This window comes from Plasmodium inui (genome assembly GCF_000524495.1).
Source record: "Plasmodium inui San Antonio 1 unplaced genomic scaffold supercont1.22, whole genome shotgun sequence".
Classification (NCBI taxonomy): domain Eukaryota; phylum Apicomplexa; class Aconoidasida; order Haemosporida; family Plasmodiidae; genus Plasmodium; species Plasmodium inui.
Window position 1 is genome coordinate 329146 of NW_008481856.1, and position 14103 is coordinate 343248.

At 48.1% G+C, this 14103-nt stretch overlaps 4 protein-coding genes across 4 annotated transcripts; 3 read left to right on the forward strand and 1 right to left on the reverse strand.

Annotated features, from left to right (window-relative positions):
* Window positions 1-1344: 1344 nt before the first annotated feature.
* On the forward strand, window positions 1345-2719 carry C922_04404 (hypothetical protein; the record flags this gene model as incomplete). Its single annotated transcript, XM_008819987.1, has 2 exons — window positions 1345-2340; window positions 2522-2719. The coding sequence occupies 2 exons, from the start codon at window positions 1345-1347 to the stop codon at window positions 2717-2719; spliced, it is 1194 nt and encodes a 397-aa protein (XP_008818209.1).
* Window positions 2720-4128: 1409 nt separating this feature from the next.
* C922_04405 (DnaJ like subfamily C member 19) lies at window positions 4129-4440 on the forward strand (the record flags this gene model as incomplete). The annotated part of the gene is made up of 1 exon (XM_008819988.1): window positions 4129-4440. The coding sequence occupies one exon, from the start codon at window positions 4129-4131 to the stop codon at window positions 4438-4440; it is 312 nt and encodes a 103-aa protein (XP_008818210.1).
* A 1022-nt stretch (window positions 4441-5462) lies between these two features.
* C922_04406 (hypothetical protein) lies at window positions 5463-6855 on the forward strand (the record flags this gene model as incomplete). Its single annotated transcript, XM_008819989.1, has 4 exons — window positions 5463-5806; window positions 6004-6277; window positions 6411-6650; window positions 6799-6855. 4 exons carry the CDS (start codon window positions 5463-5465, stop codon window positions 6853-6855), a joined length of 915 nt encoding a protein of 304 aa, XP_008818211.1.
* A 412-nt stretch (window positions 6856-7267) lies between these two features.
* On the reverse strand, window positions 7268-13593 carry C922_04407 (serine/threonine protein kinase; the record flags this gene model as incomplete). Its single annotated transcript, XM_008819990.1, has 5 exons — window positions 7268-7342; window positions 7515-7598; window positions 7773-7864; window positions 8002-8157; window positions 8259-13593. The coding sequence occupies 5 exons, from the start codon at window positions 13591-13593 to the stop codon at window positions 7268-7270; spliced, it is 5742 nt and encodes a 1913-aa protein (XP_008818212.1).
* Window positions 13594-14103: the final 510 nt, after the last annotated feature.

The window sequence follows — 14103 nt, forward strand, 5'->3', positions numbered from 1 at the left end:
CTTCAGCTACTTCAGCTACTTCAGCTACTTCAGCTACTTCAGCTACTTCAACTACTTCAACTACTTCAACTACTTCAACTTCTTTAGCTGCTTCACCTTCTTGTCCTCTTTTTTTTTCTTTTTTTTTTTTTCTTTTTTCCTGGGCACTTGCCAACTTGCAGCGCGCACAGTCCTTCACCTCTGCGGAGAATTTTTTTTATCTCGCCAAAGATAGGAACAAGACTCTATATAGGAGGCATTCGCCAAGGCGGTTCGAAAGGCCATTCATAAGGCGATCCTCAAGGCTGTTCGTAAAAGCGGTTTACCAAGCCCCTGACCGTTGGAGGCTGCCCCATTTTTTCTCCCCACGCACAGGCGCGCCCAGCGGCTATAAACGCACCAACAACAGCGCCGCGGTGCAATTGGTAAAGAATTTTCGCAAAGGAGACTTGCGCGAATTGGCAAATAAGAAGTTGGGGACACGGCGGAAAGGTGCACCCCATACCTTTTAAGTAGAACCAATGAGGGGTCAACAAAATTATAATGTCAGCCGTTTTATTGGAACTGAAAGTTAGCGGCTCCTGTGATAAGCGGCAGTGCGTGATTTCTTTGGTGTGCTTTGTGTTTTTTTTTTTCTCGCTTTGTGATTTGTTTCTGTCTATGCTTGAAGTCATTCCTTCTGTGGACCTCGTTGTGCAGCATGGCTTATGCGTGGAGGGCACTTAATTTGTTCCAGATCTACCCGTAGTCGTGTGTCCCCCCCGTTTTTGCTAATCCCGCCAGGCGAACTCGAACGACGCGAGGGTATGATCACTACATATGTGCAACACCATTTTGGATGTAAGCAGCTTAGTGGAAGAGGCACGTCCTCCTCACTGATAGAGGTGGTATGCCTTCAATAGGGCAAGTGCAAACGGGGAGCGCACCTCTGAAGCGGTTTAATACAGTGCGCTCGTTTGGAGAGCGGGTGGGGTGGAAATGGCCTTCGTGAGAGCGTCCCCCATTTGGGTAACCTTATAACACTTCACGACACCGTAGGAGATTCCTCCTCCTCGTTCTTTTTCTTTTTTTTGTGCAACGCTACTACCTCGTGCAACAGATCGGTATGTACTTGGCCGCGGGTCGAAAAATAGCTTCCGTGAGTCGTCAATTTGGTCAGTTTTGGAACCTTATGTATTGTCTCACACAGAGCAGGAAACGCAAAAGAAACCAGCGGAGCAAACAGGACGGCGAGGGTGCAGCTGAGTGGTGGACGTGGGGCTCATCCGCATATCGCCATTGCGGCATATCCGCATAGCTGCCTAGAAGCGTAACGGTGCAACTGCACAGCTGTTCACCCACGTGTGCCGCTCCACCCCCCCGCGCATGCAGCACTTCCTGGCGGGGCTTAAACCCAGGGGGGGTAAAGCAGGACATGTGAGCAAGCCATTTCTGCGGAAACAGCACCGGAATAAAACCTTCGATGAGAGAGAACGCGCCTTCTTCGACCAGATGCACACCGAGTGGTGGAATGATCACGGGAAGGACAAGCGAACATGGTGTGACGTACTTCAAAAAATCGCAGGAGGAAACACTTACAGCCTTCACGACTATAACAAGCACAGGTTTAACTTCATCACGAAAAATTATGAGTTCCTTTTTTTCGAGAAAATGAGAAAAGAGGGACAACATGGGAGAGAAAAAGAAAAAGACATCACGATAAATATTCTGGATGTGGGTTGCGGTGGAGGAATACTATGCGAGTATATGCGGAGGAACTTTTCCTATTTTCTTCTAAAGAGTGACATAATAGGACGAGGTGCAGGGTCCACTTATGTGTCCGGGAGGACGGTGCATATAAACATGGACGGGATTGACGTGTCCAGTAAGCTCATAGACGTGGCGCGCAGGAGACAGCGAGTGGAGGAGGCAGAGCACACAGGGATGAGTCATTCCCCCGAGGGGGCAGAGTACATAAGGATGAGTAATTCCCACGAGGGTGTCCCTCCACACATCTGCAACACGACAAGAGACATGAACCCGAGAGCATCCCATCAGGAAAAAGAACCCAACTGGGGGAATAAGAAAACAGAGAACAACCCATGGAAGAGCTTAAATGTGCACATAAATCAGAGTTACTATAACTGTGACATAAGTGACTTCACAAACTGGAGTGACAGGGAGGGAAAAAAATATCACATCGTGGTGTCGTCCGAAGTCATTGAGCATGTGCCCAATGAGAAAAAGGAGGAGTACGTAAGGTGCATAAGTCAGTTATGTTTCCCCGAGGCTGTGGTGGTCTTTACGACGATTGACAGGAATTTACTTTCCTATTTGTATTCTATTATACTAGCTGAGTATCTCACGGGGATGGTGAAAAAGGTAAGTGCTTAGCGGTGGCACGAGGGGACACCTCTTTGTGTCATTCTGCTTCTCCTCTCGTTGGGCCTATGCACCTCTTCTGAGCTGTTCCCTTTTAATGTGCCTGTTTGGCGACTTGTATGCCTGCTTCCTTGCCTTCACTTGTTGTTGTTGTTGTTCTTTTTCCCCCTTCCCCCCGCAGGGCACACATAGCTACGATCAGTTTATCGGATCAGACAAGCTGAGTCATCTCTGCGCTCTTTTCGATTTACAGAATGTGAGCACAGAACATGCGGTGTACGTCCCTTTTGTGCGAGATTACTTCCCCACGCGTTGGTTGAAGTTGCTCTATTTGTCCGCCTTCGTTTATCGAGGGGGAGCGCCGGTAAGCGGTTGTTAAGCGGTTGTTAAGCGGCTTCTACGCGGCTGCTACACAGCACGTTATGATACCGGAGTGCAAAACTATACACGCGCAGGCATACACATATATGCGTGTTTCACGCTGGTGATAATTAAAGCAGGGGTGGGGTGGGTGCCACTTTTGGGGCTCAAGTTGGGGTTATCTCTTCCGAGGAGACGTGAATTGCGTCATTCACTGTTCCTGTACCCATATGTTTGGAGGAAAAGGGGCTGGTTCTGGAAACATGGAGGTTGCTGTCTTTGTCTCATCGGCGAGGAGGAACTGTACGTGCAAGTGACCTGACGGTGGGGCGAGAAAATGCTGACTCCAAGTTGGAGCCTGCTCCCCAGTCATGTAATAACCCCTTGGTATGAAGATCTCCCTCCCCCCTTGATGTGCTTATTTTGTATAACCGTTCACTGTTTTGTATATTTTTATGGCTTCACTTCGCCGCTTCATTTATTGCTGTTGAGGGGAAGTGCAGCGGGGGCCACGGACGAGTGAAGGTATCCTGTGAAACAAATCTGCATCCATGGCACCAAGCCAACGTGGCGAATTAATTTTTTTTTTTTTTTTTTTTTTTTTTTAATTTTGCCCTCCAAATGGAGAAAAACAACCCTCAAAAAGCGGCCCCCAAAATAGCAGTCTCGAAAGGAGGTTGATCAGAGCTATTTTTTTTTTTAAAACAATCCCAGGAATAACAGTATCGCTGCAGAAGGGGATTTTTATGCGTACCTTGGCCAACCAGGGGGGTAAAAAGGCCAAGGCTTTAAGGGAAAAAACGGAGATGCACAGAAAGAGGAGTGCTCGCTCCCGCGTTTTCGCACGCTCACTGGTACTCTTGCCGGGTGGTGGGAGGAGAGGCCCCTTCCGCGCCGTGATTGTGCGCGCTAAATGCGATTCTGCTAGCCAGCGGCTTCGATGTTGTTATGTGAGTATGCATACATAACTATATATATATGTATATATATAGAGTAGCATACCTCGCTGGCCGCACTGAAGAAATAATCGTGCCAGAGACAGGACGTCCCTTTGCTCACACGGACGTCATTGGGTAGGGCTAGGCAAGTGGGGACACCGATGCGACGTAGGATAGCTGCCCCACTTTGGCGCATGCGAAACGAAGGCACACAAGAGGGCGGTGAAGAATAGGCAGAGGGGGGCGAGGATCGGACGGCGCAGTGGAAGGAGGAGTAGCCACGCCAAAATAGTACAAAGAGGGAGTCACCAGCGAAAGCGTCATCAAAGTGGAAGAAAAGGAAGTAGCGGGACAAACTGGAGAAACTTAAATAGTCGGACAAGCCATACACTCCTAAGTAGGAAGTCCTAACTGGGAAGTCCTAACTAGGTAGCCCTATCCAGACGGACGGACAACGTGTTCCCCCGCGTCTCCCCCTCCTGCGTTGAACATGTGGCCCGTTGTCATCCTCCTCTTCGGGGGAGGCATCCTGTTCGCCAAGAAGGGAATGAACTACCTGAAAAATCAGAAGATCAATCCCAGCAGTAAAAATTTCTTTGCCCCCTCTGGATTTAACAGAAGCTTAGGGAACCTTTTTTTAAAAAATGACATGAGGGGGTTTGAGAGAAACATGTCCAAGTCAGAGGCGTACAAGATACTGAATATCAACCCGACTACCAATCGGGACCGAATTAGGGAAGTTCACAAACAGCTGATGCTGAAGAATCACCCGGACAACGGGGGTAAGGGCGATGAGGCGTAAAGCTGCGCGGCATAGGGCTTGTGCCCAGGCGCCGCTTAGTTTTTGACCACGTGTCTATTGGTGGTTTGGCTATCTGGTAACACAACGTCTGGAAAAGCTGCTCCATTTGTGCATCGCCAAATGTTCCTTTTCGATTCGTGCGTCGTTCCAACTACGTAGACATGTACGTATACACATAGTTACACTCACATGGATGTTTTTTTTTTATTTTTTTTTTTTTTATTTTTTTTTTTATTTTTCCCCCCCCCTGGTTGCCTTTTCAACCTCCAGGCTCCACCTATATTGCGGCAAAAGTCAACGAAGCGAAGGACGTTTTGCTAAAGTAGCGCTGGGCAGAACGTATCGCGCGCACCCTTCAGGAGATTCGCGATACTCAGGGGTTTCACCAGACTCAGGATATTTTCCCCACCGGGGAGTAGCCACTGAGGGATTCATGGACAGCCTTATAACGTGAAGATGTGCCTAACCGTCTCTTCCCCTCCAGGGTCTACCTTTTTATTCGCTTGCTCTTTTTTTCTTTTCCTTTTTTTTTTTTTCCTTTTTGACATGTTTTCCTTCACGGCGCGCAACAAGACACGGATGGGGGGAAGGACGGAGAAAGGATTCTACACTGACGAAATGTCATATGGCAGATGCAGCCGTCCCATTAGGGGAGTAGAAAACCTAAAGGGGTCTCTGATGTGCTTCTAATTGTTGGGAGGATAAAACAAGAAGAAAAAAAAAAAAAATCCCCTGCTTGATGGAAAATACAAAGAGTGCCCATTTCTTCCGTCTGATTTGCCATTTTGTGAGAATTTTTTTTTTTTTTTTTTTTCATACCGCGATCCGTTTGAAACTTATTTGTAATTCTCTTATGCATTTCCGCTAATTTTTTTTGGTTTTTGTGCCTGTCCCCCCTTGGGTCAATCGTTCCTTTACATCGCGCGTGAATGTAGCTGAGTGGGAACAGTCGGGGTGAACCGGCTTAAGACAGTCAAGGTGAATCAAAATTGCCACCAATTTGTGAGAGCGCACCCCCCCGAATGATGCACAGGCTGTGCTCGAAAAACCTCACGGAAGAGAACATCGACGAGGTGATCCAATCCGAGAAATCGATCAATGAAAAACTGACTCGAGAAAATGAACAGATAAAAGAAAAAAACGGACAGATACAACAGCGACTGCTGAGTTTCATCCAGGACAACTTTATCTTTGAAAGTAATTCAACGGAGGATGTGCACAAATACAACGGCGTTTTGCTCTCCCTGATTGACTATATGGATCGACTAAAAATGGTAGACTCGTACATGCGAAAGGAGACGGACGGACTGTTGGAGGAGTTCTTCCGCTGCATTAAGGAGGCCATCGTGAAGCAGAGCAACTTGTGGTACGTGACATGGCCCAACTGGGTTAATCATTTGGTGAATTCTTCCCCGAGTGTGCTGCTGATGGGACAGATGAGATAGGCGATTTGGGCACTCCACAGATAGGAGCTATACTACAGCCGTGCCAACGGCGCATGCACACAGGCAGAGGGAGACCCACATATACCGCTGTAAAACCAACCGCTGTCCCCTCCCCAAGCTACCTCATCAGGGAAGACATGAATCAGCTCAAAATCAGTGGAAAGGAGGAGGCATTCCGGAAGCACGTGTTAGCCCTGAGGAAGTTGTACGAGCATAACAGCGTGCTCCGTGCACAAGTGTCGCTTTTTAACTCATTTAAATTGAAGGACGAAAATTTAATTCACGCGAACTTCGAGCAGCTACAGCTAAGGTACAAGAACTTGAGGAGTAAGGGAAGCTGTCTGGAGAAAAAAATAGAAAACCTGAATCAGAAGATAAAACGGTCGACGGAGGTAAGCGCGGGGGAGGTTCTCAATACATCTGAGTAGACGTAGAAGTGTGAATATACCTCTGTTAATTTAACCCTACCACGTCGAATTTTTTACCAGTTTTTTCCGCCACCGGTCCTTTGCTTCCTAACCGTAGAAGAAGCTGCACTACGACGAAAAGAATCTGTACTTGGAGAAGATGCTCGAAGAGAAGCAGGGGGCGCTGGACGAATCGCAGAGTGCCATATGTAGCAAAAAGAAGCTTGTTAATGAACTGAAGAAGAAAAAAGACGAGTCTATTAAAAAGTACAGCGAAGTGGAAACGAGCGTCATTACCAAAAATGTATTCGAGGAGTTTCACGAGAAGAAGATACATTTGGACAGATTGAAGGAGAAGGTAGGTTTTGCATTCGACGAACAAAGAAATCGGGGAAACGTAGTGTATTTCCTCCACGAAGCTATTCACTTTGGGAGATTACTTCTGAACGGGCAAGCTTCCACTAGAAGCGCAATCACCACTCAACCTTCTCCTTCGTACACCGCAGCTCGAAGAGGTGAAGCAAAAGTATGAGCGATTGCAGAAGGCTCACGAGGTGAAGTAAAAAGGGGAAAGGGGCAGGCACATGGGGGATAAGGGGACCAAAAGGACACACACACAGAGACAAAACTTCCTGCGAACCGAAAAAGAACATCTCCGCCTGCTATCCAAAACAACATGCCTCACCTGTTTCGTCTCACCTCGCTGCGCCTTTTTGGTAGGCACACTCCATCAATTGGACACCCCTCACGTATTATGCCAATTTTGCATTCCCATTTTAAGGGTGATTGAGAAAGTTACGCTTTAAAACAAAGTTTTTTTGAGACGAAAAAAAATAAAAAAATAGAAAAGGCCAAACAAATAGTGTGCATAGGTCTGCACAACGTCGCACAGGGACACACACGTGGTTGTTCTCATTGGAACAAACAAAGTCGTTGTGTCCCAAGTTTTTTTTTTTTTCTTTTTTTTTACTTGATTTAAAAATTCAAATTTTTTTGAAACCACGGGTGATTCTTGAGGTCACTAAAGCAGTGTCTTCTTTTCGAGCAGAGCTGAGCGGGGGGGGAGGGGAAGGAATAAATTGTCGGCGGTGTAGCGGCACGGGAACGTTTTGCGGTAGGGAAAACAAAAGAGTACGCCCGGAAAAGGGTACAATCTCGTGGGATTTTGGTCCCCCCTATCGGATTGCACCCTCCCATGGGGTGGCCCTTGTGAGAGCCCTACTTCGTAACAGAAGTTCTTCAGCTCGAAGGAGACAAAGTGGGGGAAGAAGAAGTCGGTGTTATATATCCGTTCGGTTATGTCTTCCTGTGGGGAGGAATGGATGGCAAAAAGGGGGTCAGCGTCTGACTGCTCGCGCGAAGGGGAAGCGGAAGAAGGTTGACGCTCCCTTGGAGGTGCCGTTATGTTGGACTGGCATGGGTAGTTCGACGCTACACATCAACAGATGAGATGAACACCAGGAAGAATTTTCGCACTTACGAATTTGCTAGAATAGTAGGTGTTGTATTTGGTGCACATCTCATATATGAGCACCGCCAGGCAGAGGAAGTCAAACTGATAGTCCTTCTCGGCTGCGGTGGTGAAGGGGAGGAGTTATTATGAGATGGAATTGCGTGGGTGGAGTGAGTGTGGGGACAGTGCAGAGGTGGAGCGATTATGACGTGGCAGTGCAAAGGTGGAGTGATTGTCGCGTGTCAGCCCTCCTTACTTGCGTCCATGTTCGCAAAGTCGAAGTTGAACACCTTGAGGATGCCGTGCTTGTAGATGTCGAAGTACTTGTTCACATTTTTGTTCCGCTCGTGGAGGATTTCCAGGAGCTCCTCCCTGGTGTTCTTCTGCAGGATGATTATGTTGGACAGGAGGCCTGCGGTGTGGGGGGATAGCGATGTAGTGGGTTAGCTATGTAGTGGGGTAGCGGTGTTGCGGCGTAGCCCTGTTGCGACCGCCTCGCTAGACCCCCCTTACCGTGAAAGAAGATAAAGTTGGCGTGCATATACTCCAGAAGGTCCACAATCTGGTATGCGTAAGACGCGATGATGTTCTCCTCGAGGGGCGCACTCTGAGACTTCAACACATTCCCATGCACGTGCTCAAAGAGTAAATACAGTTTGCTCTTATCAGCTGTCTTCCCTTCATAGGATAAAATATTCATATGCCTCAGCCTCTTGTGAAACAAAATATTGTTGGCTACCGTGTCATTGCTATCCCCCCTGTTCAGGTAAAACGAATCGACGATGCTCACAAGGAACGAGACCTTATCATGTCTTAACTTACATCGATATAATGCCCACAAGCCAAAGTTACACACTTGGTGATCGGAAATTACGAACTGCTGTGTGTCCAAATTGAGGTTGTCGTTGTAGTTGACTGTGTTGACGCAGAGATTGGAGCTTTCGCTGCTTCTGTGCTTGGTTAGGAAGTCATTCATGCCAGTCTTCCTATCCGAGCTGTTACTTATTCTGTCCAGGAGCATCGAGATGTTATTGCTCAGAGATATGCGTCTTTCCCTATCGTAATCGAAGTTCCCAATTCCCCTGTCCCCCTCGGCTGGAAGCAAGCTCAGGTTGAGATTTTCCCGGATGGGCCACTTATCGTTCGGGGCGCCTTCCTTCTCCTTCTTGAGGAAGGGATTTCCACTGAGCGGTTTTGCATCAGGCATTTTTCCCCGAGGCACTTTTCCACTGAGTGGTTCTCCGCCCAAATAACCGTCCACAACTTCCCCGTGGCTATACTTGTCCCTTCCCTTTCTGTGGAGCAGACTCCCCGGGGCATTCTTCTCGTTAGGAAAGGAGAAATGATCGTGGTAGCTACTAAGGTAGGTACTAAACTTGGCATTCCCATTTTTCAGCGTGAACTCCTTCGGTTCGTTCTTGTGGTGGAAGAGCTCACCTCTCCTGTGCAGCACGTCCTTGCCGTCGCTGTATCTGTCGAAGGGGGTGAGTTCGGCCAGGCCGCCCAGATAAGAGTTCTTCTCCCTGAACGTGGGGAGGTTGTTCTTCAGGAGGTTCCCATTACCGCTTTGGGTGGCGTCCGGGGGGTTGGAAACATGGCCGTGGTTGAAGCTGCCCAAGTGGTTTCCTCCTAAGTGGTTTCCTCCTAAATGGTTGCTTCCTAAGTGGCTGCTTCCCAAGTGACTGTTGGCGCCCCCGCCAAAGGCGCCTCCCCCCTCGCCTAGCTTCGGCCTTCCTGCAGCTTCGAGCGCCTTCAACTTCGTCTGGCCCATCGCCTCCAGGTTTCCCTGCTTCCCCAAGTGTTTAAAAGGCAACGGGGGGAGTTGCTTGTGGAGGGGCTGCTTCACGAAGCTGAAGTTGTGAGCGCCGCTTGGATTGAAGGGCTTCTTGTTTATGTGGTTGGATAGGGGGTTGTGCCCCTCCCGAGCGTTTATATGTCTGGCGGTGTCATCACGTAGGGTGCCACCGCTCACCATGCAATCCTTCGGGGTGTACCTGCCCACGGTGTTCAGCAAATTGGTATACCTGTTCTGTTCCTCGGAGAGAATTCCCAGAAAGGCCTTCGCGCCGGTGGTTCCGAGGTTATTATTCTGGTTTCCCCCCCAGTTGGCACCTCCATTAAGCACATCACTTTCGCCATCTCTGTTTCCATCGAGCATGTTTCTCTTCGCATCGTTGTTAAAGAGAGTCATTAAATTGCCCCTCTCTGTATCGTTGTCTATCTGATTGAAATTTGTCTGAAAATTTACGTTCGAGGTTGGTACGATTACATTTTGGCTAGTTTCATGTTTCCATGAGGGGGGATTAATCGACTTGAGCATATTCGCATTTGTCTTGTCTCCGTCCTGCTCATTGTCTATGAAAGACTTCATCCTTGTCATGTGGTTGTACTTTGTCGCGATGGAACTGTCGTTTTGTTGCTTCGCGAAGTTATGCAATCCTCTTCCTACCCAGTGCTGGTTCGAAGTAGCACTCGTGGGATGGTCATGCATCGGGTTCGTCTTCACATTGGAATGGTAATTGCTAAATAAAGAGTTTGGAGATTTGCTTAGCCTCCTTTCGGGGTTGTAATGTGAATTGTGATTTATCTGTTCCCTGGTCGGTTCATCAGGAGTAGGTACTTTTTTCCCTGTCGGTGTAGTGGCCTCACCAAGAATGGTGGAATTTTTCTTTTCACTCAAGAAGTGAAAATTCAACTTGGGGAATAAACCATCATTATCGTTCTCGTTCATGCAAATGGCTCCAACATGGTCGTCGTCTCGGCGGTGATCGATGTGATGCCTAAAGTTATTTCTCTCTCTCAGGGCGTCCCGGTTGTTACCCAAGGGGGCATTCAAAGGGGCATTAAAGTGACCATTCAAGTGGCCATACTGCCGATTCCTCAACGTCGAATCATCGTAGGGCTCAAAGAGGGATCTCCCAGTTTTGTCAAAGTAGGGGCGACGAATGATGTCTTTGTCGTCCCTATAAGGGAAGTTTTTATTTTCACGAGTGGATAGATCGAAGTGGGCATTCCTGTCTCTGTCAAACGGGTACATATGAGAAGGAGCTTCATTCCTCAGAATGGGAGATTTATCGACTTGGTTAAGGAGGCCATTTCTCTTGTCCGATTGGAAAATATTTTCCATGCCGAACAGATTGTTGCCCGGTTTTGCAACATCCTCCTGGAGGTACCTGTTGGTTTGTTTGGACGCCTCGTTCATCTGGTTCTTACTGAGCAGAGATCCCTCCTCGTAGTTGTCGCCGCTCTTCGCGTGCGTTTTGAAAATATTCACGTTGTTAATGTTTGAGAAGGCGTCTCCCCTGTGGGGGGTAGCCCCTCCATATTGAGTAGCGCCGCCATACTGGGTAGCTCCTCCATACTGAGCAGCGGCGACACCGTAATGTCTGGCCGACTCGTTCCTTCCACCACCCTCGGACGTTCTAAACACATTCTCACTCACGTGGTGAGTTCCATTTTGAGACTTTTTGAAGTAGTCCAACTGGCCCATTTGTCTTCCAAAAGCTTTCTCCCCGAAGTAGTTAAAATTCCTGTTCTCCAGCAGGTCTGTCAATGGAAGAGGCTTATTCTTCTCCTGGTTGAGGTGTAAGTCCGTCATGGTGTGAAGCCTTGTGTTGTTCGTAAAAGCGCCGAGGGGGGTGGCTGCCCTCTGCTTGGAGTTTTCGTCATACAGCTTTATACTGCTTTTATCCCCACCTGTATCTCTATCTCTTAATGTGTGGTTGGGATCTCTATTTGACTCCCCCCTCGGGAAGGGGTTCTGGCCGAACTCGCGATCCGCGCTGTGCTTTTCGTAACGCCAGTTCTCGTCGTTTCGTCGCATGTCGTGTGCCTGGTTGTCCGGTGGGAAGTTATCCACTCCATACTTTTGTTCTCCATATTTGTGTACTCCAAATCGGTCCACTCCAAAGCGATCCCCTCCAAACAGGTCCCCCCCGAATCTCTCTGCATAACAATCTTCATCAACCGGAAGGATCTCGTTCTTGAAGTGGTGCCTGTTCGTTATGCCGGGCGTCTCATTGAGCTTCTCCGGTGTGTAAAAATCTTCGTATGCATTGTTGTGCGTACTTCCCCTATTCTGTGGGCCTTCCCCGAGTATGTCGTTCTGCCCCTGATGTGTATGGTTCCCATTCGTCAAGTGGTTAAAGTCGGCAAGGGAACTCGTGTTTAGGTAATGATTTTCATGTGGGGGAAGACTTTCGTACAGGTCGTCACTGAAACTAAAATTGTACTTAGGGTTAGGGTTCGTTACGATTATGTTTTTCAATAGGTTGATTTTTTTTTCTCTTTTTTTTTCTTCGTCGTCTTTTTCTTTATTCCGTAGGGAGGAGAAGTTGGGGAACAGCAGGGGGGCACTCCCTCCATTGGCAAGGTTGGAAGTATTGGCGTTATTGGCAGCGTTGGCGGTGTTAGAAGTGTTGCCAGCGTTGGTAGTATTGGCGGCCCGGGGAAGGTAGCCCCCGTTGTGATTGAATCCATACATCACATTATGCTGCGGAGTGTAATTGGGGCTGGAATTCGTGTGATTACCAGTTCTTTGATCACCAGCGAGGTAGCTCCCGACATGGCCGTCGTTCATATGCTTGTTGGCTCCTTTGAAGAGATCCCCCCCTGTAACTTGGTTTTTTGCGTGGCCCCAATTGAATTTGAAATTATCTTCCTGGTTTTCCTTCGCCGTGTACTTTCTAATAATGTCATCGATGTCTGGTGGTTTATTTTTCCCAAACATAGGTGCGTTGTGTTGACTCTCGATGTGATTCTCATGGTAGTTACCTCTGCCTTCATATTCATCATAGTTCAGGTTGTCCCTGTTGGCGAAGGGACGAACAGTCATATCTTTCCACTGCCCGGCATTGTTGTTAAAGTTTCTATACGGCGCGTTCATGTTAGAGTGGGTTCCATAAGGTGGAGAGTTTGTCTTCCCAGCGTCGCCGTATAGGTCGGCTTTGTTCTTCTGAGTGGCCCCTCCTGGTGGAGCGATAGAAGGCGCAATCGGAGGGGCCGCGTTGCCGTAAGGATAACTGGGGGGTGATTCCCATTTGTTCTTGAGCTGCTCATACTTATCATCTGACATTTTATTCTCATGTCTGTACTGATGAGGATGAAGGGTACCCAGGTTGGTATTTGCATTTGGGCTGTGCACGTCCGGGTTGCTAACCCTATTTTGGGTCAGGAAGCCCATGTCGTTATTGAACATATGGTGATAGGGGCCAGCTCCGTTGCCTTTATGCTGGTCCACCGCGACTCCCCAATTTTCCCGATTCACTATCGCGTAGTCTTGATGGGACCTTCCGTGCTCTGGATTCATATCGTCGCTTTTGAGTTGAAACTTTCGATTGTCTAGGACGCCGCCGTTAGGATGGCTTCCCATTTTCCCCCCGCTGACATTGCTGGGGGGATTCATGCTGGAACTGTAGTTTTCGTCATCCTCTACAATCTTAATATTGTTGAAATTGTAATTCCTGGGATTCATTTCACCGGCATGGTTGTATGTCACATTACTGTACCTGTTATTATATGCATCGTTATTCATGTGATAGATTCCTTCGTTGTTTGCTTTTGCGTTCTTTTGCCCCATCTTTGGCGAGTTATTGTCCCGTGTGTTGTTTGCATTTAGGTAGAAGTTGTTTTCACGAAGGTTTGTTCTTTTAAAATGGGGTGGGCTTCGCCCTGCGAGGTTTCTTTGGCTATCCGCGTGTTGCTCAAAAGCGCGGCTAACGTGGTGGGCGCAGTGGGGGGAGGGACGAATCCGACTAAGGCCACTAACCTCCTTGCGCTCGACGTTGAAATGGTTAGTGTACGTGTTTTCCACATGCTGAGGCATATCTCCTCTTCTGCAAAAATACATTTTTATCTTTCACTCTCCCCCTTTCATCCTTCCGAAAGGTGCGGGATGGAAAATGAGGAGAGGGAAAGGCTCCCAATGAGGGGGTTACTTTGCAAATGGATGGACATGTGCAAGTGGACACATGGGCAGATTGGAAAATCGGCAAATGGGAGAGAGGGGGATTAAAAAGACACATAAAAAAAAAAAAGAAAGAATGAACATGATGGAGTGGAAAGACGCAAATGGGGAGTTGCAGTAGGTGACTGCAAAATGGTGGTCTCCAAATGGGGCGATGGTCAATCCTCCGCGGAAGACGGCTGGAGGCAAAATGGTAATGACCCAAATAAGGAGCAAAGACAAACACACTTACAACGATTAGCAATCGGAGGAAGGTGAGCTTCCCCGTTTCATGTCGGTGGTGCCGACTTTCACAAATGAGCATACATGTTACAGAGGTGTGTGTAAAGCCAGAAGGGGATTCATTTTGGGGGGTGATTAAGAAGGTGTGTGTAAATAATTAAGTAGGAGGAC